The sequence below is a fragment of the Mus caroli genome, unplaced genomic scaffold (assembly GCF_978045245.1).
Source record: "Mus caroli unplaced genomic scaffold, Mus_caroli_1 scaffold_11, whole genome shotgun sequence".
Lineage (NCBI taxonomy): Eukaryota > Metazoa > Chordata > Mammalia > Rodentia > Muridae > Mus > Mus caroli.
The window spans coordinates 107,854,526-107,881,813 of NW_028227266.1; the positions used below are offsets into that span (position 1 = coordinate 107,854,526).

Genomic DNA, 27,288 nt, shown 5'->3' on the forward strand with positions numbered 1-27,288 from the left:
GAGCAGCCCTCTCCGCTTGGATACTGTGTTCATTCCTAAACAGCAAGTGTGGCCCGAAAATGGCTCCTAAGTTCTTTGAACCTCTGAGAACCTAATCTCTCGGTCAGTTGATCACTTATTGTCATACAGTAGTTCCCTGCAAATAAAACAAGCCCAGCACCTAAGGGTGTTGATACCCCTGAAGGGCCAGGATGCACCGTCTGTGTGTACAGATGAGGATCGCTGTGGAAGGCTGTATCACTGTGGTCAGGCCTCCCTCTGTCAGGCATGCGTTTGAGAAAGTGGGTTGAGGGGAGAGGATTCCCTGTACAAGAAAGGGGCTCCTACACATTGTTGCAGAAGTAGGGAGGCCAAGGTAATTGAGGGAGTGGGTGCAGACTGACCTAGGCAGGGTGGGGATAGGTTTGGGGGAGTTGTGGAGCATAAGGTTGGGGGGGGAGGAGCTGGAGAGTTGGGGTGACAGTGTCAGGGAAGAGTTGCCATGGTGCTGACAAGGTGCTAGGTGACTGGGATCAGGTGCTCAGAGCGGGGTGGGGTGGGGGATGGGGATGGAGGAAGAAGAGGGGGGATCTGAGGTCTAAGGGAGGGGTATTTTGGAAAGCAGGCAGATGAGCTATAGGACCCTGTCTTAATTAGTTTCTGTTGCAATGAAACGCCATGACCAAAAAGCAAGTTGGGGAGGAAAGGGTTTATTTGGCTTACACTTCCACATTATTGTTAATCACTGACAGGTACAGAACAGGACAGGACAGGACAGGAACTCAAGCAGGGCCAGAACCTCATGGAGGGGTGCCGCTTATTGCTCAGTATGCTTTCTTACAGAACCCAGGGCTACCAGCCCAGGGGGGCCCCACCCTCAATGGACTGGGACCGCCCCTGTCAATCACTAATTAAGAAGATGCCCTACAGGGGGATCTTATGGAGAGATTTCCCCACTGAAGTTCTTTCAGATAACTCAAGCTTCTGTCGAGTTGACATAAATCAAGCCAGCACCCCACCCCCACCCCACCCCACGGGAGGCTGAGGGTGTGATGGTAGAGCAGCCTGGCATCAGCCCTTAGTGAAGTGGCAGAAACGGAAGACTCGGGCTTCCCCCAATTTAGAGCCCTCTAACCTTAGAGGCTTCCAGGTGACGTATATGCAGTTTTTCCCTTTCTGGACACTATGCCAATGGCCTTGAGCCAAAGTCCTTCAAAAGCCCTCAGGATGGGTCAGGTCCAGGCTCCACAGATTGCCATTGGCAAGCCCGGGTGTGAACCGCCCTGCATAAACGCCCTCAGGAGAGAACCTCTGCCCAGGGTTTCCTTCCCAGAAAGACCCAGGTGTTTTCCAAGGAGGGAGTCCAGACTTGCTCAAGGCTTCTGAGTTCTGCATGGCTCCAGGTACAGGCCGTGGAGGAGGGAAGGAAATAAGACCCTACTTCTGCACCTCACAGCCAGTATGCCCTGCTTACACAGTTCAGCTTTGGTGGTATCACCCCCTATTAGTCAAGGAGCAAATAGGTCGGTGTGTGTGTGGGGGGGGGGGGGGAAGGGGTGTCAGGTTACATGGCTTAGTGATGGCGCAAACTCAGGTCCAAAGCCCGGGCTCTCTTCAAACAGCCAGGGGTGGGGGCCGGAAGGAGAGGTTGGGTGTTGTGGAGTATTGAAAGAAGGAAAGGTGGGCAGGGCCAGGTGAGAAGAGGAGAAGCTGGCGTCTAGGAGACTAGGTGAAGAAAGTTGGGGGGAGAGGATGGCTCCAAGGGCCGGGATCTAGAAGGGAATGAGGGCGCTCGGTCGCTGGGCGAGGTGCGTTGGGGATAGTCAAGATGGTGGTTATGGAACAGGCAGAGCAGGTGTGGGGCACAAGTCCCTCGAACTCTGGCAGGACGGGGAAAGGCTCCTGTGCTGTATCTCAACGCCCAGGTAATAAGGCTCGCAACCATGGCCGCAGCCTCTTGGTCCTAAGCGGCGCGCAGGTGAGGCCCGGCTGGGCGGGGCGGACCGCCCACGCTCCCAGCTAGGCTCCTCACCCTACACGTCTGCGTTGCCATGGCTACCGCCTGGGCGCTGCAGCCCCCATTTAATGAGAGGGGTTGATCACCCCCCCCCAGGCCCTTCACAAACTCGGATCCCGCGGGACCGGAATGCGGGGTCCCGGATGGCTGGGACCGCGTACCCCGTTCTCCCGGCTGCTTCCGGCCTGGTCCGGGAGGCGCGCGGGGGGAGGGCGGCCCGACGGGCGGGGGGTGGGGGTGTGTGGAAGGAGCGGAGCCCGGGCCGGCCGACGCGGCTTTGTCTCCTTTGTTCCCAGCGGAGGCAGCGCCGCGGCGGGAGGGGCGGGCGGCGGGCGCAGTTTTTTCCGCCCCTCGGTCTCCGGGTAACAGCTGCGGCTCCGCCAGACCCACCTCCGAGGGGAGGGAAGGCCGCCGCGCGCAGATCTGAGCTAGCCGGGAGCTGCGGGCGGACGCCTCGCCGCGCGCATCCCGCAGGAGGGTCGGGCGGTGAGTTGCGAGACTTGGGCAGGGAAGGCGGGGTTGCAGGCGAGAGCCGCGCGCACCCAGGTGGAACGGCCCGAGGCCTCGATCCCGCTGGGCACGGGCAGCCGGAGTGGAGTCACCGGTGGGCGGCTTCGGTCCTCAGAGTTGGGACCACACTCGCGCGCGCGAAGGCAAACTCTGGCGGCACCGCCTGTAACGCGATTGGGAGACAGAGGAGGTGGAGCTGCTCCTCCGCGCCCCCTCCTCGCTGCCGCCACCGCCGCTGTCGGGACCGGCCGGCCCCTTCCCCGCCCTCCCTGGGCCACTGGTGGGGTCTTTGTCCCGTGGAGCAGTGGAGGGAGGAGGGTTGAGGATGAGCCGAAGCAGGGAAGTGGAGGCTTCCCCATAGGATAACAGATCTTTCAGGCAGAGACTGACAAAGGAGGACCACGAGCCTTTTAACACTGGGACTCTGTCTCGGTACCCACACACCCAGCCGGGGCTTGACGAGCGCCTTAATTTATGGCGGGTGTCTGTTAAATGATGGCTCCCTTCCACCCTACTCAACATCCAGACGGCAGGTGTGTAGTGCGCACCACTTTCACTGTCAAAAAGTAACTCTCCCTTTTAAGTGGATACTGGGATAGGGGCGGGAGCGTGGGTGGCCGAGCTCAGAAAGGGAAGGCCAGTTTTCCTCAACTCCCAGACAAGTGCAGATGTGGAAGGCGCTAAATTTGTGAGTCTTCTTGGTGGTGAGAGCAGCTGCAGGAGAGGGTTAGGTGTTGCTTGCCCGTTGCAAAAGTCAGGCAACCAGTCTTGGGCCCTGCCGTAGGGTTTCATGGAGTGTGGGTTCTAAAGAGGCCTATGGGGCAGGCCTGGGCACAGGCAGAGTTAGTTAGACTTTGGCGATGAGCCTGGGCAGCCTGAGATGTGGGGAGTTAGGGAGGAGATACTGGCAGTGCAAGTTAGGGACGTGAGACTTGGCTCCAAATAAGCCCTAGTCCGATCATTAATAAAACTGGGCCGATTCCTTGGCTTTTGAGATGCTAAGAGGCTTGAAAGCGGAGTGTGAGCTCCATATTACCCCTCCTGGCTGGATCTCCTTGGCAGTGAAATGGGGGCTCGTTCACCATGTAGGGAACACCTGCTCTGCGTTGGGTCTGCTGGTTACTGGGGCCTTCTTATAAAAAGCGGGTATTCTCTGCCTTTTAAAGAGCTCTTGTCTAGAGTGGGAGGATGGAACAGAAGAAAATGGTCTCGGGGCCCACTCATGCCAGGTACACCCCAGAGGAGTCCTTCCTCCCTTCCCACCAATGGGAAATCTGAGGCTCAGAGCCCAAGGAAGAGCAGGATAGATAGGTCAGGCCTGGTAGCTGGGCGTGTCCATTTCATCTACCACACAGGGTTACCTCCTCCGGAGCCGGAGAGGCCTAGGAAGGCTCCTCAGGGAGGTGATGGCAGGGTGTGGGAGGTAATGGGAGACAGAGGGAGTGGGCATTCCAGTCTGAGGGAACAGCCCTTGTATTGGCAGGGAGGAACAGAAGAACAAGCCTCCAGTTTAGGCTGGAACGAGGGGCATGTGTGGGGGAGGGTGTGGGGGAGAGGGTCTTGACCTTTCTCTCTCCAGCCTGAGGGTACCCCAAAAGCCTGAGTGTGTGCACTCCACTGTTGTTTAACGAAATTCCAGTGAGGTCCTCATAGGGACTAGAGATGCCTCTGTGGCGTGTAGCTGACGTTCAGTGAAATCTGTGTGCTAATGTGGAGGAGAAAAATGCCACTCTCCTTTGTCCTTCCCTGCCCGTGGTATGCAGCCCCGTGGATGTCGTTTCTTACAGAGAGTCAACCTCTGACCTGTCCACTGAGCTTTTCTGAGCCCTCACATTTCTCTGTGTGTTCCCCTCAACTTCAGTTTGGGGAGTGGCTTTGTTACTGCCCCTTGAGGGCTGAGAAACTTTGGCATGCAGTAGGCGCTAAGCAAATATTTACAAGCTCATGAAGCGGCAAGTGCTGGTCTCACTGTGGGACCCTGTGCCCAAGGCCCAGGGTCTGTGGCCCAAGGTGGTTGGAGAGAGTTAGGCAGTAGCAGAGAGCAGGAGATGGCTTCTGCTCTTCCAGAGGAAGAAACAAGGTAGCAGGCTTTTTAGTAGCCTGGCCTTACCACAGTCCTGGGCTTCTGGCTGGGTTCAAGACTTTCCCTGCAGCCTCTCCACCCCCCCCCCACACCCCTCAACCCCAACCCCCTTGGGTGGCAAACAGAGGCAGCCTTGTTCCTGCTCCCATAGAGCTTCCCTGTTCTCTCCACACTAAAAATGGAAACCCCCAAGCTATTTTGGGAGCCGTGCCCAGCCAGACTGTGGCCATGGCCCCCTGCTCCCACTGGGCTGTGACCACAGCGTCCTTGCTCCCGCCAGGCTGCTGGACCTTCCTCTCAGCCTTGTACCCAGCCCAGCTTAGGATAGGGCAGCCTCGGGAGCGCCTTGCCGCAGCCTCTGGTAGATGGGCCAATCCAGGGGCAAAGAAGGGAACTCTGGGAATCTTCCACATAGACAGCCTGGCAGCTGGGTGGTGGGAGGGCCTGGGCAGTGTGGCCTGGGCACAAGGAGGGGAAAGTGTTTCTCAGTGTAGAATAGTTTGTCCCATAACCAAACTCTGTGTTCCTGCTTGAGGACCACTGGAGTATGGGAGAGGTAGTGTTGCCATAGTTACTTAGGTCTAGGATTTAGAAGCCTTAGGGATTTAGGCCTGCAAGGTAAGAAAGTAGGCACTCAAAAGTCTGGGGAGGTCCCAGGGTTGCAGGGCACAAGCAGGCATGACCACTTCTTCAGAACCCCCAACCCACCACTCATACTGCATTCTGGGTTCTGACTCTACAACCTGCAGGAGAGAACATTCCGGGAGATGGCCTGCCTTCCACCGCTTTCTAGGACTTAGTGCTGAAACCAGGGAAGTGTGCGTGAGTCTGTATGTGCAGGAATCTAATGTGGGTGGTATGTGTCTGTCTCTGGTGGGTGGGTCCGATGTGTCTGTACAGTGTCTGTAGGGGGCGGAGATTTGTATGACTCGTCATGTGGTGTCAGAACATAGATACATGTGCCCTGGGTGGCATGTCTGTGTTTGTGTGTGTGCGTCTACTGTGTGCGTAGGTCCCATCTGCACGCATCATTGTGTATCTGTATGTGCAAGTGCTCCTGTGTTTGTGTGCAGTTGTATGCATTCAGGGTAGGTTGTATACACAGATCTTAGTGTGTGTGTGTGTGTGTACCTGCTAGTATGTTGGTACCATTTGGGTTAGGGTGGCCCATGGCTTGTGTGAATGGTATATAGCTGTGTGCCTTGACAGAGCAGAACAGGGTAAGGGAAAGATGGGAAGAATACTGAGAAGGGACAGCGGTGCTGGGGGCCTGACTGGGCCCAGATGGCCATGGGGCTCCTTTCTAGTTGACCTTTCCCAGGCCCCTTGGGTGCCTGGCTCTGCTGCCCTCCCCCTCCCCGTGTAGGCTCTGAGGAGGCGTCCTCTATGGAATGTGTTTGGTGGCTGAGGGCCAAGCTGGGCTGGGCTCCACAGGCAGACTGGGTAGTGGGGAGGGGAGTCCAGGGCTCCCATATGCCTGCAGCCCAGCCCCCAGTTTCATACTCTGCTTTCCCCCCACTGGCTAGGTGACTCCTGCTCAGGTCATGCCGTTATCTGCTGATCCAGCCGGCCCTGCCAGGTGAGCCAGACTTCACCCCAACAGGGAACAGTGTGACTCTCTCTGCAGCCCAGAGTTCCCCAGTGTGGGGCCCTGCCCGTCAGCCTTCACTCTCCCAGCATGGCCTGTTAGTCTTCTGGTTATCGCCCTCTGGATTCCTGGCCTGAAAGGTCCTGTGTCCAATGCTTCTCGTTCTTTTGTTGTTGTTTTGAGACAGTGCCTCTCTATGTGGTGGTCCTGGAACTTGCCATATAGACCAGGCTGGTCTCAGATTCACAGAGATATACTTGACTCTGCCTCCCAAGTGATGGGAATCAAAGGTGTGCACCCTGCACCTAATTCTTGCTTTGTTATGACATGCTGGTGGTCTATAAGACTTCCTGATCCTACCTAAGAATTCATTGTCCATATAGAGGGGGCCCTCTCCCTCCTCTGACATCTTGTCACCTCACCTGACTCAGAGAGCAGGGTTTGGAAGGAACAAGATTGAGTGTGGAGCTAGGTGGAGTATGGGCAGGTACAGCTCTCCTGAGAGCGTAGTGTCCACAGAGAAGAGGTGAGGCTGTAGTTTCCAAGGGCAGTGTCTCCTGTGTCTGCCTGGTACCTGTAGACCTGGGATCACCCTGGGTATCTGGGCCTAGTGAATACTAGGAATCTCTGAGCAGCCTAGGTTAGGAGAAGCAGTTTGGTCCTCAGCGCCACAGTCTTGTCCCTTAGCAGTGGCTTCCGAGGACCTTGCTGGCCATTTGAGTCTCGCCCAACCTTTTTCTCTGCCAGGTGACCATGTCTGTCCTCGGCCCAGTTCTTCTCCAGGTGTTCTGGGCCGGGTGTGTCGTCACCCTGCGGTCCCCTCTGCCAGCTGCTTTCACTGCCAATGGCACACATCTACAACACTTGGCAAGGGACCCCACCACAGGTACCCTCTATGTAGGGGCCACCAACTTCCTGTTCCAGTTGAGCCCTGGGTTGCAGCTGGAAGCCGTGGTGTCCACGGGCCCTGTGAATGACAGCCGGGATTGTCTGCCACCTGTGATACCTGATGAATGTCCCCAAGCCCAGCCTACTAACAACCCTAACCAGCTGCTCCTGGTGAGCCCAGAGGCTCTGGTGGTGTGTGGGAGCGTACACCAGGGCATCTGTGAGCTACGGAGCCTGGGACAGATCAGGCAGCTGCTGCTACGGCCAGAGCGACCTGGGGACACCCAGTATGTGGCTGCAAATGACCCTGCAGTCAGTACAGTGGGGCTGGTGGCCCAGGGATTGTTAGGGGAGCCCCTCCTGTTTGTGGGGCGGGGGTACACCAGCAGGGGTGTAGGTGGTGGGATTCCTCCCATTACAACCCGAGCCCTGCGACCTCCAGACCCCCAAGCTGCCTTCTCTTATGAAGAAACAGCCAAGTTAGCAGTGGGCCGCCTCTCCGAGTACAGCCACCACTTCGTGAGTGCCTTTGTACGTGGGGCCAGTGCATACTTCCTGTTCCTAAGGCGAGACCTGAAGGCCCCTTCTAGAGCTTTCCGTGCCTATGTGTCCCGAGTGTGCCTTCAGGACCAGCATTACTACTCTTACGTGGAATTGCCCCTGGCCTGCCAGGGTGGTCGCTACGGTCTGATCCAGGCTGCAGCTGTAGCCACATCCAAGGAGGTGGCCCGTGGGGACGTACTCTTTGCAGCTTTCTCCTCAGTGGCTCCTCCCACTGTGGATTGGCCCCTGTCAGCATCTGCTGGGGCATCTGGAACCTCTGTGCTCTGTGCCTTCCCCCTGGATGAGGTAGACCAGCTTGCTAATTACACTCGAGATGCCTGTTATACTCGGGAAGGCCGTGCTGAGAACGGGACCAAGGTCGCTGACATTGCATACGATGTCCTTTCCGACTGTGCACAGCTACCAGTGGTGAGTCTGGGCACTGGCCACCAAGCACCTGCCCAGAAAGTCTGGGGAGCTGGGAGTAGGTAGGGTGGCTCTCAGGACAGGTGTTAGGTGCTTCTTTTTAGGCCTAAGCTAGAAGAGTCCTCTTGGCAGGAAGCAGAACAGGCATGGGCTTGAGTCAGGGTGCTAAAAAGTGACTTGGTGAGGGGAAGGTGGGGGGGGGGGGAGGCTGGAGAGATGGCTCAGTGGTTAATATCACTGAGTGCTCTTCCAGAGGTCTTGAGTTCAAATCCCAGCAACCACATGGTGGCTCACAACCATCTGTAATGAGATCTGACACTCTCTTCTGGTGTGTCTGAAGATAGTGACAGTGTATGCATTTATAAAATAAATGAATCTATAATAAAAAGAAGTGACTTTATAGAAGTCAGCTAAGAGAGTGTTTGGGGCTTTAAGGTAAGGGTTGAATATAGAGTGAGCATTAGAGCAACAAAAGAAAAAGGGAACGATGGGATTTGGCTCAAACCTAGGGAGGGTATAGAGATGCCACAGTTGCTCACTGAGTCAGAAAAGTGAAGAGGGCCCAGGCAAGTGGGCTGGGACTGGGGGAGGAGCCAAGCTCTGAGGCCTCTAGGGTGTGGCTCAGGAGAAAGTATTAAGTGTAGCTGCTGGAGGAATTAGCTTCCAGAAAGGGGATGGCAGAAGATGGGGTCACAGACAAGGTGAGGGTGAAAGATGAATGCACTGAGGTTAGGCTAAGGAGCGGGCTACTGTCGGGACAGCTGGCAGAGACTAGGGCCTAGGGGATGGTTGTCCTGGGGGATTATCCAGGCAGGGTCTCAGTGATGCTTTTTGTTACCTGTAGGACACCCCGGATGCTTTTCCATGTGGCTCTGACCACACACCCAGTCCCATGGTCAGCTGTGTCCCTTTGGAAGCCACGCCAATTCTGGAGCTGCCAGGGGTTCAGCTAACAGCTGTGGCCGTCACCACGGAAGATGGACACACTATTGCTTTCCTGGGTGACAGTCAAGGACAGTTGCATAGGGTATGTCCTTAGGAAGTTCTGAGGCTGGGATGTGTGACATGTGACATGCTACAGGCCACCCCGGCTGTCTGTGCCGCTCCTCTGAGGGTGGGGTGGTATTTACCTGTGATCTTCCTCACATACACACAAACCTTGCCCAAGGCTGGGTGTGATAACCTACCTGTCTTGCCTGGAATTCATCTAGACCAGGCTGTTCTCAATTGAACTCACAGAAATCTGCCTGTCTCTGCCTCCAAGGTACAAATATTAAAGACTGCCTCCCCCCACCTGTCAAAAGAGAAAATTATTAGTCATAAATTGTTTCAGTTCTAAGTGGAGGAAGGTCTTGAGTTTGTGGCTTTGAGCTTGGTGCCAGGCCTTGTGGTCTTTCATCTTAGGTCTACTTAGGCCCTGGAAGAAGTGTTGCCCCATATTCTAAACAGAGCATCCAGCCGGGGTCTCCCGTGAACAGAGATCTTACCTTTGATGGTACCTTTGAGCATCTCTATGTAGCAACTCAGACTACTGTAAGTCCCGGACACAGGCCGGGGGTGACTGCTGGGAGGGGCTTCTGGGCAGGTACTGGGACCCATATTGGGCGAGGCACTGGTTTTCCGATTGCCAGCCTCAGGTCCTCTTTGCTGTCACAGCTTGTGAAGGTTCCTGTGGCCCCTTGTGCTCAGCACCTGGACTGTGACTCTTGCCTTGCTCACAGGGACCCTTATTGCGGATGGTGTGTGCTCCTGGGCAGGTTAGTGGTCTATCTACCAAATCCCCGACCAGGGCTTGTGCCTCTATAACGGCTTCTTGACCTTGTCCATTTGACTCTCAGCCTCTAACATGTGGGTACCCAGCCCCCAGTTCTTTATCCACTCACTGCCCATAGCTTTGGCTCCCTGCCATAGCAGACACGAGAGCCTGGTATCAACTTCACGTGAGGGCTGTGACCAGGGAAGGCCTCAGGACTTGAGAGATGTCTCTGCTGTGTGACTTCTCGGTGGCTGCCGGAGGGTCACAGTTTAATGCTGGTTCTTCTTAGGTGTAGTCGCCGGTCGGAGTGCTCAAGGGACCAGGGCCCAGAGCAGTGGCTGTGGAGCTTCCAGCCAGAACTGGGCTGTCTTCGAGTGGTGGCCGTGAGCCCTGCCAATATCAGTCGGGAAGAGAGGAGGGAGGTGAATGACCAGAGTGGGCGGGGCCCCAGTGGGGAGAGCTACTTAGATGGATGGAGACCTTGGATTTTTGTGTTGTTGCATCAAATACCACAGTCCTTGCTCAGCTATTTCTCTTGGGCCTTGGATTTCTCTATCTGTTATCAATCAAGGCCAGAGAGTATTTGGGAGGGATGCCAGCACCAGCCTGTACTTGATGCCCTTAAATGAGAGTCTGTAGCCTACCATGCAGTGGTGCCTAAAGTGTGCCCTTGGCTTTCTTGGTAGGTTTTCTTGTCGGTGCCAGGCCTGCCATCTCTCTGGCCAGGGGAGTCATATTTCTGCTACTTTGGAGATCAACAGAGTCCTGCTCTACTGACCAGTTCTGGTGTGATGTGTCCCTCCCCAGACCCCAGTGAGGCCCCAGTGCTGCAGAGAGGAGCCGGTGGGTGAGAGAAGGGGCCAGCCCTGGACCTGGGAGCCCACCCCTGCTTCCATCTTGCTCTAAGAGGTCTTACTGGGATGAGAAATAACTCTAGAAGATCCTGGATGTGCTCTAAGTCCCCTTACTGGCTCCAGGACCCCAGTGTTGGTGCTATGTCCTCAGACCCTAGTTCCTGTCTATTTGGGGTGCCAGCCTCATCCCATGTAGGTCCCCAGCCTTCCCTACTCTTCAGTTCTGGCACTTTCCCCCATTTTGCAGACCATATCTCTGTGAACGTGGAGCTCAGGTTTGGTGCCGTGGTGATCGCCAGCACCTCCCTCTCCTTCTATGACTGCGTGGCGGTTACTGCGTCTTCCCCATCTGCACCGTGAGTTCCTTACCTTGTCTGTCCCCAGATCTGGGCTCCCTTACCGTGGTCTCTGTTTCATGACTGACTGGCTGTACTGTGCGCAGGTGCCGGGCCTGTGTGAGCAGCCGCTGGGGCTGTAACTGGTGTGTGTGGCAGCAGCTGTGCACACACAAGGCCTCGTGTGACGCTGGGCCTATGGTGGCAAGCCAACAGGTTAGTGGGACTCCAGGATGAGGCACGTTGAGGGTGGAGCTAGGGGTTCCCAGGGTGAGGGTTTTCTCATGGCCTGGGATCTGTGTGCCCGCCAGCCTCCTGTGAAGCTCTGTTCTGAGCACCCCAGCTGCTTTGTGTGACAGAGTCACTGGAGAATGGCTGCTTGTCCATCCCATCTGTTTTGGGGAGGACATTTAAGCTGAGAGGCAAGAGGTGTGGCCCTGGTTCCCCACCTCAGCACAGACCCCCGGAGCCTGCCCTGTGTGCTTCTGCCTTAGAGAATTAACGGGATGTTTTTGTTTCTCTTTCCTCGGTCTTTTTCCCTCTTAACATACCCTTGCCTGCCTGCCCCTGCGCTTGCCTGCTGAGTGACCTTCCTGTCTGTCTTGGCCTTTCCTTCAGAGCCCACTCCTTCCCCTAATCCCTCCTGCAAGGGATGAACTCACCCCGTTCCCACCCACAGTCCCCCAAACCACAGTCACTCCTACCCCCAACAGCTTCCCAATAGAGCCTAGGGCTCCCTCCACAGCCTCAGATGTCCTACCTGGGGCCAAGCCTTCCCGGCTCAGCCTCTGGGGCCCATGGGCAGGTCCTGGCCCCATACTTTCCCCTACTTCCACAGAGTCACCTCTTCATGAGAAGCCCCTTCCTTCTGACCCCCCTACTATACCTGGAACCACTGTCCCTGCCCCCACTGGCTTGGGACCATCGACCACACCTGAGGACCTCTTGGCCTCCTACCCATTCCCCTCAGATGCAGCTGCAGTGTCCCCTGCAGAGCCTGGCCCTGAGGCTCTGCCTTCCATGGTGGCTCTGGACCAGCCCCCTGGCACTGTTCCAGACACTACTTTCCCAGGGGCCCCTGGCTCCATGAAGCCCGTTCTGGATTGGCTTACCAAAGGAGGCGGCGAGCTGCCCGAGGCGGATGAGTGGATGGGGGGTGACACGCCCGCCTTCTCCACTTCCACACTCCTCTCAGGTGATGGAGACTCAGCAGAGCACGAGGGCCCTCCTGCCCCCCTCATCCTCCTGTCCAGCCTCGACTACCAGTACGACACCCCCGGGCTCTGGGAGCTGGTGAGGTCCAGCCCAGGAAGGAGGCCTCGGGAGGGGAGGGGAAGACACAGCCATTTGCTTACCCTGGGATTGATTCTCCTTTGGGAGGGTGAGAACAGAGTGTTGCCATGGAACCAAGCAAGGTAGAGGACTGAGGTGGTCAGGGTGGGAGCCACAGACTGCCTCACCCTTGGTGCCTGCAGGGAGAGGTGAATCAGAGGGTGAGCTCCTGCCCCTGTGTGGAGACTGTCCAGGGCTCCTTGCTGATACCGGTCCATGTGGAACGCGAAGTCCAGCTTCGAGGCAGGAATCTGTGGCTCTTCCAGGTGTGTTTGCCTATCCAGCTATCAGCTTTCCCTTCGAGCTGCTTGGCTATATGATAGGGTCTACCCAAGCCTTTGAAAGCAAGAAGAAGACATCGCCAGCCGCAGCCTCTGACCCTGACTCAGCTGTCCTGGGGCAGGGGCTGCCTGCTGCCTTCAGGACCCAGCTTCCCATTCTACCTGAATAGCGTGTCCTCTGCCCCCAGGATGGCCCGAGGAGCAGCGAGTGTGTGCTGGAGCTAGGGAGCCGGGAGGTGGCTGTGGAGGCTCAGGTGGAGTGTGCGCCGCCTCCAGATGCCTGGTGCCACGTCAAGTGCCAGCAGCATCAGGTACGGACCTCGGGTGGGCACAGACACTGGCCACAGGCTGGTTGTTAGCCTCAGCTGCCGTGAACTTGTCTCGGGTCAAAGCTTTGACACTGGACAGTAGATGGACATCCCAGCTAGGCCATATGCCTTTGCTCCCCTAATTAGTCATTTTGGTCTTTTCTCTGAGCCACACCCCAGGCCTGGCCCAAACTCTAGGCTCTGACTTCACTCCTGTTTCTCCAGTTCAGCTATGAAGCTTTGAAGCCAGAACTGCAGGTGGGGCTGTTCCTGCGTTGGGCAGGCGGTCTGCGTGTGGACAGTGCCGATGGGCTGCATGGTAAGCCGCCTAGGGACCACAGGGCAGGCTGTTGGTATCAGGGCTGCTCAAGGCTCCATGTTATGTTTCATTCCCGCTGTCTCTAGTGGTGTTGTATGACTGCTCTGTGGGACATGGGGACTGCAGCCGCTGCCAAACTGCCATGCCTCAGTACGACTGTGTGTGGTGTGAGGGAGAGCATCCGCGTTGTGTGGCCCGGGAAGCCTGTAATGAAGCCGAGACTGTGGCCACCCAGTGCCCCGCGCCTCTCATTCACTCGGTATGTCAGGATGCTGGCACGTGCCTTCTCTTCCTCACTGCTGCCCTTGGGGGGGGGGTGTCCATGTTGTGAATGCACAGAACTCAAAATAGGCTGGGACTGCCTCAGACACAAAGGTTGACAGGTCCTTGTCCTGGAACAGGTGGAGCCACTGACTGGACCTATAGACGGAGGCACCCGTGTCACTATCAGGGGCTCCAACCTGGGCCAACATGTGCAGGATGTCCTGGACATGGTCAGAGTGGCCGGAGTTCCCTGCGCTGTGGATGCTGGGGAGTATGATGTCTCTAGTAGGTGAGCTGGTTGGGCTCATCAGTGGGAGGGCACTGTGGCAGGATGACTTCCTATTCAGGACCTTTCCTCCATGTGTCTGCCTGCCTTTCTCCCGTCTTTGCTTATGGTGTCAGTGCCTTAGTGCTGGGTTACCATGGCCTGGAACTCTGGCTTCCTGTGTATACCACTCTGGCAGAGCCTTGGCCCAGGCTGATTGGGGATCATTATAGTCTGTCAGGCAGAATCACTGCCTGGAGCTTGCTGGTGGCTCTTCTTGGTACTACCTTCTCCGAGGCCTGCCCTGGCTGGGCTCTCAGAAGAGCCTGTTGCGGCACACCTCCAGAGTGCCCCGGGGGAATGTAGATCAGTCTCCAGGAGAAGCTCATATGCAGCAGGACCCAAACCTGGCAGAGGAGCAGGGTAACCCCTCACTGTCCCCTCAGAAGGACTGCTGAAGAGCCACATAATTTATATTTTAAATAAGATATAAATTATGCTCCACTTTGCGGGAGCACGCCTGTTTGTTTCCTCCGGCTGGTAAATGAGAACTCCCAGACCCTCTACACTGTTAATAATTCTAGAACCGTCAGACTTAGGTAATTTATGAAGTGATTTATGGACTGTAAAATGTATTGTGGCTGGAGCCTGCCTGGCTAGTTCACACCACTGGCTCTGTTTTGCCAGTATTGTATGACCGTGACAATGTTAACCACTGTAGACTTAACATTCTGGAAGTTCATGTGCCCCAGGCTTCTGTTTTCTGGCTAAGAACCAGCATTTTCTTTGACTGCTCACATCTGCTCCCCCCCCACCCCCCGTCCTGACAAGAGGCTTCTAGGGATCTGTTGTTTAGGATCAGATCAAGTTCTCATTACTTTGCAAGTGGGTGCTGACCACACGGTGGTAGGGAAGACTTGGGGTGGCTGGTGAGGCCCTCTTACTCGCTCCTCTGCTTGACCACAAGTCAGGCCCTCCAGGGCTTCTTTGTAAACCCATGTCACCTCAGGGGAGTACACTCCTTGTTAGAGGGTGTGCCTGAGTGACTGACCCAGGAGTGGCTCATCTGATGCTAAGGCTTGCTAGTGTGTCACAAGGGGTTGCTTCCAAAGTGACAGGGGGATGGGAAGGGAGAACACCTGCCAGTGTGGCAGGAAGAGGATCTGCCAGGTCACTTTGAGGGAGATCTGTGCAGTCTGGTATTCCCGTGCTTGCCTATCTTGTGCCTACAGTCTCGTGTGCATCACTGGAGCCAGCGGGGAGGAGGTGACTGGCACTGTGGCAGTGGAGGTGCCTGGAAGAGGACACGGTGTCTCAGAGTTCAGCTTTGCCTATCAGGTGCCTGAACGCTAAACAAACCCAGCTGCCTGGAGGCCTCTCCCCCTGTGGATGTCTCAGCCTATTTGGTTTTGGCTTCATAAGGCTCCCCATCCCGAGGCTCCCTTATTTGTCTGAGGTGCTCTGGCTTCTGTCATCCTGATTTTTTTTTTTTTTGTCTGTCTTTCCCCATCTTCTTTCCCATAGGATCCAAAAGTACACTCCATCTTCCCAGCCCGTGGCCCCAGAGCTGGAGGTACCCGCCTCACCCTGCATGGTTCTAAGCTCCTCACTGGACGGCTAGAGGACATCCGTGTGGTGGTTGGAGAGCAGCCTTGCCACCTGTAAGGGCTGCTTTCTTGTTCTACAAAGTCCACACACTCCAGGGAGGAGTTGGGGGCTGGGAAAAGCCAGCGTGGAGTGGTTAAGTCTGCCCTACTGGAAGGTTCTAGCCAGCTTTCCAGAAACCAGGGCTGTGGTAGAAGTACAGCTTCCAGAGCTACACAGCGGGGACTTCAGTGGGTGAGGAACCTAAGTGAGCCAAGATTTGAGTGGGTGCCTAGCTCCTGGATCTAGTCTATCTTCTCCCCTCCACCCAGGCTCCTGGAGCAGCAGTCTGAGCAGCTACACTGTGAGACCGGCCCATACCCTGTGCCCGCCGAACTTCCAGTGACCGTCTTGTTTGGGGCCACTGAGCGGAGGCTTCAGCACGGCCAGTTCAAGTATACATCAGACCCCAATGTCACCTCAGTGGGCCCCTCCAAGAGCTTCTTCAGGTGTGGGGCCCAAAGCATGTCTGGAAGGTCTTTGCAGTTCTCACGATAGGGGAGGTGGGAGGTGGGGTTCTGGGAACTGTGAACTCCTTACTGTTGACAGAATGGGTCATGAATGAACGAATTTTGGGCTGGGGGCTGAGCTGGCTGGGTCTGGGCCCTGCAGTCACAAGTGGCTCCTGGGCTGTGTTTCAGCGGAGGACGTGAGATATGGGTCCGCGGCCAGGATCTTGATGTGGTACAGAGGCCAAGAATCCGAGTGACTGTGGTCCCGAGACAGCATGGCCAGGGGCTTGCACAGAAGCACCACGCGGTCCCCGAGAAAGTACGTGGCTCCAGAGCCGTCATCCAGTCGCACACCCACGAGCCTCTCCTGCTCGCACCAGGCTGGCCATCTCTCCCCTCACCCACGGCCAGTCCCAGGGAGTTGGTGCCAAAGGAGATGCCTTTGCTCAGCCTCCCATCTCACAAGATGGGTGCCTCAGTTGCTCTCCTCTCATCTCTCTGCAGTTTGAGGAGCCGTGTCTTGTGAACTCCTCCCAGCTCCTCATGTGCCGCACTCCTGCTCTCCCTGGCCCACCCTGGGACTCTGGGGTCCAGGTGGAGTTTATCCTCGACAACATGGTCTTTGACTTTGCTGCACTGAGCCCCACACCCTTCTCCTATGAGGCTGATCCCACCCTTCATTCCCTGAACCCCGAGGATCCCACCACGCCGTTCCGGCACAAGCCAGGGAGTGTGTTCTCTGTGGAGGTAATACACCTTCTTGGGCTTTTCTAGTAGAACAGCATGTGTATGCTGGAGAGGTCAGGGTGGAAAGAGCAAGCTGAGAGAATCTAAAGTGGTTGGTACAGCATAAGTCCTGGCAGGGGTTTGACTGGTGGCCCTGGTCCCTACACTCCCTGAAGGGATCTGTTTGGTTAAGTAAATCGTTTGGCATGTTCACTAATTGGGTAGTGTGGTACATATTAGGTAACAGGCTGATGCTCATTTGGCAACTGGGCTCACGTGGATAACACTAGACCCTTTTTGTGACATACATGGTAAGTAGTCCATACATGTGTGGACACATGGACTGGCCACATCCAGACGATCCAACATCACCTAGCCGAGGGTAACTCGGTTAACTGCTGAGGGTGTGGGCGGCTGCTTTAGGTTCTCCACAGTTTCAGCTGTGAGAAGAAAGGTGAGAAGGCACAGAGAAGTTATGGTGAGCAGTTACGGTGAGCTGTCTGAAGGCCACCTCTGTGACCACGGCTCCACCGGCAGGGCAAACGGGGCTGGAAGACGGTCTCAGGATTATCCCACTCACATTTGGGAACATAGGCTGAGGTGGTCAGTGTTCTGAGAAACAAATCAGCGACCCAATGTTACAGGGGGAGAATCTGGACCTCGCCATGTCTAAGGAAGAGGTGGTGGCCATGATAGGGGATGGGCCCTGCGTGGTAAAGACACTGACCCGGAACCACCTGTACTGTGAGCCCCCTGTGGAGCAGCCCCTGCCTCATCCCCATGCCCTCCGAGAGGCACCAGACGCTTTGCCTGAGTTCACGGTCAGTGGGCAGGGCCTGGGCTAGGTTGGGCATGGTGATATCTGGGACCCTGGCTCACAGGTAGCTTCCCACGCAGGTACAGATGGGGAACCTGCGCTTCTCCCTGGGTCATGTGCAGTACGATGGCGAGAGCCCCGTGGCTTTTCCTGTGGCAGCCCAAGTGGGCTTGGGAGTGGGCACGTCTCTCCTGGCTCTGGGTGTCATCATCATTGTCCTCATATACAGGTGGGTGGGGCCAGTTGTGGCAGGTAGGTAGGCGTGGCCAGCCAGAGAAGGCACAGATGAGAGCAGGGCTCTGCAAGAAGTGTGTGTGCATGCGCGTGTGTACATACATATATTAAGATTTATTTTTATTTTATGTGCATTGGTGTTTGCCTGTATATATTTCTGTGTGAGGATGACAAATCCCCAGAAACTGGAGTTACATACAGGCAGTTGTGAGCTGCCATGTGGATGCTGGGAATTGAACCTGGGTCCTCTGGAAGAACAGAACCACTTAACCACTGAGCCATCTCTCCAGCTCCACTCTACAAATATTTTATATAAGGGATCAGTCCTCTGGAAATGGTTGCAACAGGCCTGGTGGTCTCCAGGAATCCTCAGTTCAGCCCTTGGGCATGAACAATATATAAACCATTGAGTATAGCAGAGTCCTAACAAAACTGTACTTATAAAACCAGGGGCCCTATCTGGCATGTCGAGGGTTTGCTGACCCTCAGGCTGAGCGATGGGTAGATGTGGCTTGATGGGAATGAGACAGGATGGATTGTTTTGGGTCAGGCTGGCTTGGGCATGGTCAGGTTATACTGGTTGACATGGTTGGAGTTGGCTTGGAGTACAGTTAAGCAGGCCTGAACCAGTTGAGCCTAGCAAGGGCTTTGGCCTGCTGACCTTTCCCTTCTGCCCCTGGTGCTGGTAGGAGGAAGAGCAAGCAGGCCCTGAGGGACTATAAGAAAGTGCAGATCCAGCTGGAGAACCTGGAGAGCAGCGTAAGGGACCGCTGTAAGAAGGAGTTTACAGGTGAGGCTTCCAGAGCGGGAGTAGCCGGGGGCCCTCCCTACGGCTGCTCTGGTCACATGGGATCCACTGACATTCTTGTGCTCAACAGACCTCATGACGGAGATGACGGATCTCACCAGTGACCTCCTTGGCAGCGGTATCCCCTTCCTTGACTACAAAGTGTATGCTGAGAGGGTCTTCTTCCCTGGGTACCGGGAGTCCCCCTTGCACAGGGACCTCGGTGTGCCTGACAGCAGGCGACCCACCGTGGAACAGGGCCTGGGGCAGCTCTCCAACCTGCTAAACAGCAAGCTCTTCCTTACCAAGGTGCACTCTCAGCTAGGCTGCCCCACCCCTGTCTTGCTCCTGGTCTTCCCTATCTAACTGTTTCTGAACCTACCTTTCACTCTCTCCCTGGCCTTAGTTCATCCACACACTGGAGAGTCAGCGCACCTTCTCTGCTCGGGACCGTGCCTACGTGGCATCTCTGCTCACTGTTGCACTTCACGGAAAGCTTGAATACTTCACGGACATACTGCGGACTCTGCTCAGTGACCTGGTAGCTCAGTATGTTGCCAAGAACCCCAAGCTGATGCTGCGCAGGTAAGTGGCTGTCAGGGTGATAGACAGCTGGAGCCAGGAGTAGAGCCAGGGGCTTGGGTTTGGAGTGTGGAATGGAGCCCTCTAGTCCCTGCTGAACCTGGCCTTCCCTTCCTGCCACCTCAGGACAGAGACCGTGGTAGAAAAGCTGCTCACCAACTGGATGTCCATCTGCCTCTACACCTTTGTGAGGGTGAGGGAGGGGCCAACAGCTCCTCGTTAGGGAGGGTCGGGCCCTTTAGAGCACTAAGCCTCCAGCCATTCATTTAGCTTGCCCCTTCGTGCCAGAGCAAAGACATCACCCCACAAAACATGCCCCATGTACTTTTGCCTCCTGCCAGAGGCGCTGACTGCCCACACTTTCCCAGGACTCTGTGGGAGAGCCTCTGTACATGCTCTTCAGAGGGATTAAGCATCAAGTGGACAAGGGTCCCGTGGACAGTGTGACTGGCAAAGCCAAATACACTCTGAATGACAACCGCCTGCTCAGAGAGGATGTGGAGTACCGTCCCTTGGTAAGGGTGTGCTCTGCTCCATCAGTCTATAACAGCCTGTGGTCTGACCCTGAATATGGAGCCCCTGCCGGAGAGAGAGAGGCTGTTTATTCATTTAATGGTGGTAGGAACTCATCCGGTCTCCCACAAGCTAGCAAACATCCTTCTACCACTGAGTGACAGCCCTGGCTTTGCAGGATTGAGAATTGAGAATCTCAGAGGGTCCCCGACTTAGGATGGACCCACAGATCTGTCCTGCGCCAGAGTGTTCCCTAAGCTAGTAGCTGCCCGGCAGACTTGCCTGTATCTCCTCTCCATTACTCACAAGGGTTTCTTTGAAGGACCCAGCCCTTCTCGTTCACGTTGCGTGGGGAGTCCTGGCTTACACAAACTTCCTTCAGGCATAAAAGAGGGTGGGTGCTCACCTGGAGGTTCTCCCATTCACCCCCTGAGCATTTGCATCAAGTGGAAGGCAGACAGGTGAAGAGAGTTAAGGACTGCTTAGTACCGGGGTGGACTCAGGGACTGTTTTCTTCCTGGTTGTCCCTATTCTTGACCTGTGTCTTGGTCATCCAGCATATGGAACCAGTCCTGAAATCTCTCATATTTCTTGTATAGACCTTGAATGCTCTTCTGGCTGTGGGGCCTGGGGCAGCAGAAGCCCAGTGTGTACCTGTGAAAGTCCTGGACTGTGACACCATCTCCCAGGCCAAGGAGAAGATGCTAGACCAGCTTTACAAGGGAGTGCCTCTTGCCCAGCGGCCCGACTCTTGCACCTTGGATGTTGGTGAGGGTCAGGAGCAGGGTAGTTTGAGGACCTTGAGATGCTCCTGGGCCTGAGCTGGCCCGAGACTGGTCCTCCAAGGGTGAGGCTATCCCAGGTGAAGGGGCCATGCCTCCACCTAGGATGAGATGGGCTGCATGGCAGGAAGAGATCCTGGGAGCCCCGAGCCAAGTCCTCTCTTGCCCTTGCAGAATGGCGGTCTGGAGTGGCTGGGCACCTTATCCTTTCTGATGAGGATGTCACTTCCGAACTCCAGGGTCTGTGGAGGCGTCTGAACACACTGCAACATTACAAGGTGGGAAGGATGGGAGCTGGAGGGTGGGTAGGGTAGACTAAGACTGACCGAAGTGTCACCAGCTGTGGTTAGCAGGTCCCAGATGGAGCAACGGTGGCCCTTGTCCCCTGCCTCACCAAGCATATTCTTAGGGAAAACCAGGATTATGTCCCTGGGGAACGTGAGTACCTCCTCCTCTTCTTCCTCTTCCCCTCCCTCCCTCTTACCTCTCCTCTCCTTCTCTTCTTTCCCTCCTCCCCACTCTTCCTCCTCCTCTTCTTCCTCCTCCCCCTCCCTCTTCCTCCTTCCCTCCTTCTTTTTCCTCTTCCTCCTCCTCTTCCTCATTGTAATTTTCTGTGTTTGTATTGCTCAGTCCTGGGGAGTAGGGAAGGACGGTTCTTTGGACTGAGTATCTCTTTCTCTTCTCAGAGAAGCTTTAGCCACTCCTGGGGGAGTCAACTGGACTTTGGTTCCCAAGAGGAGGTGGCACCATGTGAGACACTAAGCTCTTACATCTTGGCACAGGGACCCCAATGCTGGAGGATGTAGATGAGGGGGGCATCCGGCCCTGGCACCTGGTAAAGCCGAGTGATGAACCAGAGCCTCCCAGGCCGAGGAGGGGCAGCCTTCGGGGTGGGGAGCGTGAGCGAGCCAAGGCTATCCCTGAGATCTACCTGACACGCCTGCTATCCATGAAGGTGGGGCTGGGAGAGAATGGGCGATGGGGTCTCAGCTGTCATGGGACATGGGGGTAGTGTGGGACTTGCATGAGGGAGTGCCAAGAGCTGCCTAAGACTGGCTGATGCCAAGTCTCCATCCTAACTGGGCTCTCTTTTCTTCCCCACAGGGCACACTGCAGAAGTTTGTGGATGACCTGTTCCAGGTGATTCTCAGCACCAGCCGCCCTGTGCCTCTGGCTGTGAAGTACTTCTTTGACTTGCTGGATGAACAAGCTCAGCAGCATGGCATCTCTGATCAGGATACTATCCACATCTGGAAGACCAACAGGTATGGGGGGAACAGGGCTCAGGACATATGTGGCGGCCTCTGCCTCCACAGCACAGTTACTGGCCCCCGTTCCCCCGATTTGCAGCCTGCCACTGAGGTTCTGGATCAACATCATCAAGAACCCACAGTTTGTGTTCGATGTGCAGACTTCGGATAACATGGATGCTGTGCTCCTGGTCATTGCACAGACCTTCATGGATGCTTGCACCCTGGCCGACCACAAGCTGGGCCGGGTGAGCAGACTGGGGGGCAGATATGACAGGGACAATGATGACACCCATGTAGCTGGTGGCTGTGGAGTGTGTGGGGCACAGATCTTCAGGGTTTCCTCAGAGTTGCAGGGAGAAGATGGTCTGTGGGCAGCCTCTGACTTAAGGCATTCCCACTCCAGGCCTCATCCCAGGGCTCTCCAGAAAGTAGCCGTGGTCAGTCTCAGGGGATGAGCAGAGTGGAGGGGGGCGCCCCTGCTGCCAACCCTGATGACCCAGAGTTCAATCCCTGGGACCCATGTGCTGAAAGGAGAGAGCCAGCTCCTATAGGGTGCCCTCTGACCTCCACACATGCATGCACACATACAAACACAAAAGTAACATGTAAGAAAAACAAGGTAGTGGGCCAGTGTGACCAACTGTCCTGGTTCGCTGAGAACCAGGAGGGTTCTGGCATGTGGGTTGTTTTGCTATAAAACTGATCATGTGCCGGGTGTGGTGGCGCACGCCTTTAATCCCAGCACTCGGGAGGCAGAGGCAGGCGGATTTCTGAGTTCGAGGCCAGCCTGGTCTACAAAGTGAGTTCCAGGACAGCCAGGGCTACACAGAGAAACCCTGTCTCAAAAAACCAAAAAAAAAAAAAAAAAAAAAAAAAAAAACTGATCATGTTGGGAGCCCCAGGAGCTGATGACCTTCTGAACTTTGACCCTTCCTTCTCTCCTGTCTTCCTGCTGGGATCCAGGATTCTCCCATCAACAAGCTTCTGTATGCTCGAGATATTCCCCGTTACAAACAGATGGTGGAAAGGTACCGGGGAGGGAGTGGGTCTGCGGAGTCAGGCATGCGGCTGAAGCCCTAGGTGGGCCCTGGTGGGTACCAAGGGAGGGAGCTCTGATTATAGATCATCTGCCATCCTGGGCCTTTTGGCAGGTACTATGCAGACATCAGACAGACTGTCCCGGCCAGTGACCAAGAGATGAACTCAGTCTTGGCGGAGCTGTCCCGGGTAAGGCCTCCCCTTCATACGTTGTCACCCCTCTGTGATCTGCCTGGGAGAGGGCACACCCTGCCATCACACAGGCAGAGTGTTCCTGCAAAAGGCCAGACCTGTCATGTCATCAGAGTGAGCAGGGGTCTCATCTGATAGCTGTCACCTAATCGGGTCTACCAGGCGCTTGTCTGTGTGCAGCCTCTGGGAGTACAGAGTGGATGAATCAGCTCTAGGCCTTTAGACTTCCGGGCCATGCTGCCCATCGTTCTGGACCGCGCTTCACCCTCCACACCCACATTTACAAAACTGTTCCTTAACCGACAATGAGGACACCCATACCACCACAGCTATACTTGTGGGGTGCACTGTCAAACCCTTCTTGGGCTGGGCTTCTGCATTTGGTCCCCCTAAGAGTTCCATGAGTTACTTTGGCTGCACCATTAGTACTGTCTAGACAAGGAGGCTGCGGGTCCGACGTCCTCACGGAAACCCTTGCAATGGTCTTGAGTAATACCAGAGTAAAATTGTGCCCAGTTCCCAGCCAGTTCCTTGTCCCACAGCCCTGTAGTCGCTTGGAATGAGTGAGAGGGACTTCTAGCTATAGCCTTGACTGGGAGAGGCAGGCAGGGTTCCCGTGGAAACTCCAGCCTGCTGAAGCTAGTCCTGGAGTTTCTTCCTACCATGGAGGTTTGGCCTTGTCCCATCCTGAGCTGTCACCATGCTTTGCCTTGGGCTCTGTTCCCACTGCAGGGCCTGTGCTTTCTCATCCTTCGCTGAGGTCCTGGGCCTCTTCGCCAATACAGCCTCTTCATTTCCCTCCCTTCCATCTGCCCTCTTCCCTAGAACTGCTCTGCCGACCTTGGGGCGCGAGTGGCTCTGCATGAGCTCTACAAGTATATCAACAAGTACTATGACCAGGTGAGCACAGCAGGGCCCCACTGCAGGGCTGGCCTCGAGCTCAGGGTGCTGCTTCGGAAGCTGAGTGAGGGTCCCACATTGGTTCTGCTCTCTCCCTGTGCCCCCAATCCCCCATTATGCTTCTGCAGTGGAGCTTGCCCAGGCATGGTGGCAGTGGTTGGGGGCATCTGGAGAATCTGTCAGGATCTGGAGACGGTATGTGGGATATGCCGGAAGACTACCTAGCTACCATCCCTCCCAGATCCCAAGGTTGGCCTTGTCCTGGCCATGACTGCTTCTGTGGGTACAGACTGGCCTGGGTGTCATAAGCCATAGGAGACATAGGGTGAGGTGTCAAGCACGGGACGAGGCTAGATGAGGGGACCACCGAACCAGGAGGGGTCTTTCTGGGGCCTCTCTTGACCAGCCTTGATGTCTAAGTGCATCCGTTTCGCTGTTAGTCAACTATGAGTGCCTATAGAATTACCACAGTCATGTGGCACCAGTGATGTGCCTATTGTTGAGAACACGGAAACCTGCGTCGTGGTCTCAGCTGAGTGGCCTGGTAACAACCAAGGGATCCACAGCCTCATTCCTTTGATGCCAGCCTCAGCACAGGCAGAGGTGCAGAGCTGATGCAGCCTCCACCTGTTGGCGTACAGGAGAGCCAGCTCCTCTCCCCAAGCTCTGCCTGCCGCCTGTTCCTTCATGCCAACCTCATTTGTGGTTCTTGGGTTGTTCTTTTGCCTCAATATCTGTGTCCCAAACCATATCCTCTTGGTCTTGGCACAGAGAGTCATGAAATGCCAATAGCTGTCAGGAAGGGCAATGGGGTTGGCTATGACAGACCTGGTGAGAAAGCCAGTGGTTGTGTGAGGCTGGCTTCTACACAAAATGAGCGTGACAAGGAAAGAGCATTAGGTGGTGAGTGGCCTTGAGTGAGTGGCGATTGTCATTCCCTGGCAGCTTGTTCTTGAACGTCTGCGTGTGGGTGCTCAACTGTATCGACACTGGAGAGGCAGGAAGTTTTAGGCTATCCTGAGACCATGCCTCAAACACCCTAGAAAACAACCCAGGCGGCTGTTCTGTTTTCACCCTTACCAGTGAGACCTACAGTCAGCCTCACCACTATGTCTTTAGTCACTGAATTCCCATTGACTACCCTGCCCAAATGCTATCTGTGGTGACCGTGGGGTCCAGACAAGTCTCCTCTGATTCTCTTGGTCCTGCCTTTCAGATCATCACTGCCCTGGAAGAGGATGGGACTGCCCAGAAGATGCAGCTGGGCTACCGGCTCCAGCAGATTGCCGCTGCCGTGGAAAACAAGGTCACGGATCTATAAGGACCAGGGAGTCTGCCTGCTGTTGTCTCTGCACCTCCTGGGCAGCCCTGGAATCTCAAGGGAGAGGCCACCACCTTTGTAGATGCCTGTAGTGACTGACAAGCAGAGTTTAATGAAAGGTGGCTCCCAGTCTCTTGGTGGCACCAGCTCATAGCCCCATTGGACCTGCCTTGTAGGCCTGGGACCTAGTGGTTCAGTGGGTAGTGCTAGGCCTGCCCCAAGCCTGGTGACTCTCTGACCTACTTCCTGGGTGACGCCAGCCTGCAGGGAGCTGGGGACTTAAGGTTTCCAGAGAATGTCTGGTAGGCCCTCCAGGCCCCTGGGGAGACTGTACTGTTCTTGAGCACTGACCTATGTCCCATTGGGAATCACAGAGGAAGGAAGAGAACCCGCCCGCCCACTTCCTGTCTTCTTCATCCATCCTCCTTGACCTCAAGTTTCCCTTCCTTTGTCCTTGTTCCCTGTTGCCAATTCCCAGGAGAGATAGAGAGAGAGAGAGAGAGAGAGAGAGAGAGAGAGAGAGAGAGAGAGAGAGAGAGAAAGAGAGAGAGAGAGAGATATGCATTTCTAGGCTGCTGCTGCCTCAGCAGGGTTGGTGCCTTGGGACCACCCTGGCTTCCAGGTGGCTGGTGGGGAGGGACAGCTGCTTCAGGGGAGCCTTGGGGAGAGCAGCGACCCACTGATGCTACAGCTCTTCATTAAAGGATAACACATGGTATGGACTCACCAGCCCCTCTGCTAAGAGAGAACTGGCAGCTGCCAGGAGATGTGGGCATTGTGCTCTGAAGGGTCCCCTGATGCCCACGGAAGGCCACCGTGAGGTTGGCAAGCTCTCTCCGGCTCCTAGGTAGGGTCTGCCAGAGGCAACACTCCCCAGAAAGAACTTAAAGCACAATAAGGCTCAGGGAGAGTTGGGGCCTGAGATGTGGGGTTCTGTCCTCCATCTTTAAGGGGTCCACCTTGCTTGCAGGTCGTGGTAACTTCGCCATTCATGTTCCATGAATTTTTAAAGGAATTGGGGAAGTATGGCATTATTAAAGGCGATTCCAGGAAGTGTGGGTCTCAGGTCCATGACCCTGTTTCTGGATTCCAGTTTCCACATTGCTGTCCACGTTAAGGTACCTGAGGCAGGAGCTCAGAGCTACTCACCTGCCTGTGTAGTAGCCACCTTGTGGTATTTTCCTGTTAGAAGCTACAAGTGAGCTTCAAGACCATGGTACTGTGGTGCACTTGGCAGCTGGCAGTTGAGAATGCTGTTGGCTTCACCAGGCAAGGGTCGTGGCATCCTCAGAGAGCTCCACCTTGGCTCATGTGTATAGCCAGTGATCTGGCCACCCTCAAGATCTTCCCCGAGTGTTGAAGACATGGGCTGATACAATTCCAAGAGTCCCTTCTTGCTGTCTTTTAGAATCTTTGTCTTCAAGATAGCAGGAGCCATTTTGGTTTTCATGCCAGGGGTAATCACAGTGACTATTTCTGTCAGATCCCATCTTCCCCATGCCTGCCAAATGTGGGGAACCACAGTCACAGACGGCCAGCAGTTAGGCCCTCTTTTGGGAGCATGTGAACTTTAGTACTAATGATAGTTGTCTTAGTTCAGATTTTATCCTCATGCAGAATGGTTTTTGCCTCCCCCAGTGGCTACTCTGACCAACTATGTTGTTGACAGTCACAGAGAACAGGGCTGACAGGGGAATGAGGTCTTGGCTAGACTTCAGACAGATACAGGAAGGGAGGCACCTTTTAAGTCAACATGGCAGGGATGGTGACAGAGACACACCTCTGCTCCAGGCTTGGGCTTCTTCAGTCTTTAGGAGTCCTCTGAGGAGGTAAGGGTTCCTGGAGAGGAGGGCCGTGTACCTGCGTGCTTGGGCGTGTGCTCATGGGATGGGCGAGTATGGAATGTGCTCTGAGTCACTCCTGTCTCACCCTCACAGAACATTGTGATAGAAGATGTCATGAAAATAAAAACGTTACCACTTCAGAGAGGAAGCTAAGTCTTCACTCGATTGCCATGGCTGAGAGCGGCAAGGCCAGTGCCAACAGGACTTGGCGGTGGCTCACCTGGGGCCTGGCCAGTTTCAATATAGACTGTTTGTAATACAGTTTGCTCAGCCTCTCCCGCGCTTCACTCCCGCTTTGCAAAGGTATGCCCTCATTGTTCCCCACAAAGCGTGATAGTGTGCTAAGGTCCCACGTTTCTCATCCCCTCCCCACTTTAAACGCTGGGTGACTGTCCAGATGATTAGATTCATATGAATCCCAGCACTCGGGAGGCAGAGGCAGAGGCAGGCGGATT

The 27,288-nt window shown here is 55.4% G+C and overlaps 1 protein-coding gene across 13 annotated transcripts; it reads left to right on the top strand.

Moving 5' to 3' along the window:
- Positions 1-1,262: 1,262 nt before the first annotated feature.
- On the top strand, positions 1,263-26,973 carry Plxnb1 (plexin B1). Of its 13 annotated transcripts, XM_085828043.1 has the most exons (39): positions 1,681-1,904; positions 2,293-2,482; positions 6,116-6,168; positions 6,925-8,037; positions 8,879-9,061; positions 9,439-9,567; positions 9,691-9,791; positions 10,080-10,212; positions 10,477-10,633; positions 10,892-11,000; positions 11,087-11,195; positions 11,598-12,272; positions 12,455-12,577; positions 12,781-12,903; positions 13,126-13,219; positions 13,306-13,478; positions 13,621-13,772; positions 14,981-15,086; positions 15,273-15,409; positions 15,665-15,841; positions 16,034-16,163; positions 16,349-16,591; positions 17,215-17,391; positions 17,468-17,616; positions 18,311-18,411; positions 18,500-18,717; positions 18,815-18,993; positions 19,117-19,183; positions 19,359-19,505; positions 20,103-20,271; positions 20,460-20,563; positions 20,639-20,723; positions 21,068-21,240; positions 21,390-21,550; positions 21,636-21,783; positions 22,502-22,566; positions 22,690-22,765; positions 23,594-23,668; positions 24,885-26,973. In XM_085828043.1, exons 4-39 carry the CDS (start codon positions 6,931-6,933, stop codon positions 24,987-24,989), a joined length of 6,360 nt encoding a protein of 2,119 aa, XP_085684169.1. In that variant the 5' UTR covers positions 1,681-1,904; positions 2,293-2,482; positions 6,116-6,168; positions 6,925-6,930; the 3' UTR covers positions 24,990-26,973. The 13 variants fall into 13 exon arrangements, with proteins under 13 accessions (XP_021028121.1, XP_021028116.1, XP_021028119.1 ...); XM_021172462.3 differs by lacking the exons at positions 1,681-1,904; positions 2,293-2,482 and adding an exon at positions 1,263-1,382 and having other exon boundaries at positions 5,339-6,168; XM_021172457.3 differs by lacking the exons at positions 1,681-1,904; positions 2,293-2,482 and adding an exon at positions 1,263-1,382.
- The last annotated feature ends 315 nt before the right edge of the window (positions 26,974-27,288 follow it).

Coding starts and splice junctions, on each gene's coding strand:
- Plxnb1 (XM_021172462.3), top strand. CDS start 6,931: ATGTCTGTCCTCGGCCCAGTTCTTCTCCAGGTGTTCTGGGCCGGGTGT. Junction 17,392..17,467: donor ACGCTTTGCCTGAGTTCACG/GTCAGTGGGCAG, acceptor CTTCCCACGCAG/GTACAGATGGGGAACCTGCG. Junction 22,766..23,593: donor TCTTGGCGGAGCTGTCCCGG/GTAAGGCCTCCC, acceptor CCTCTTCCCTAG/AACTGCTCTGCCGACCTTGG.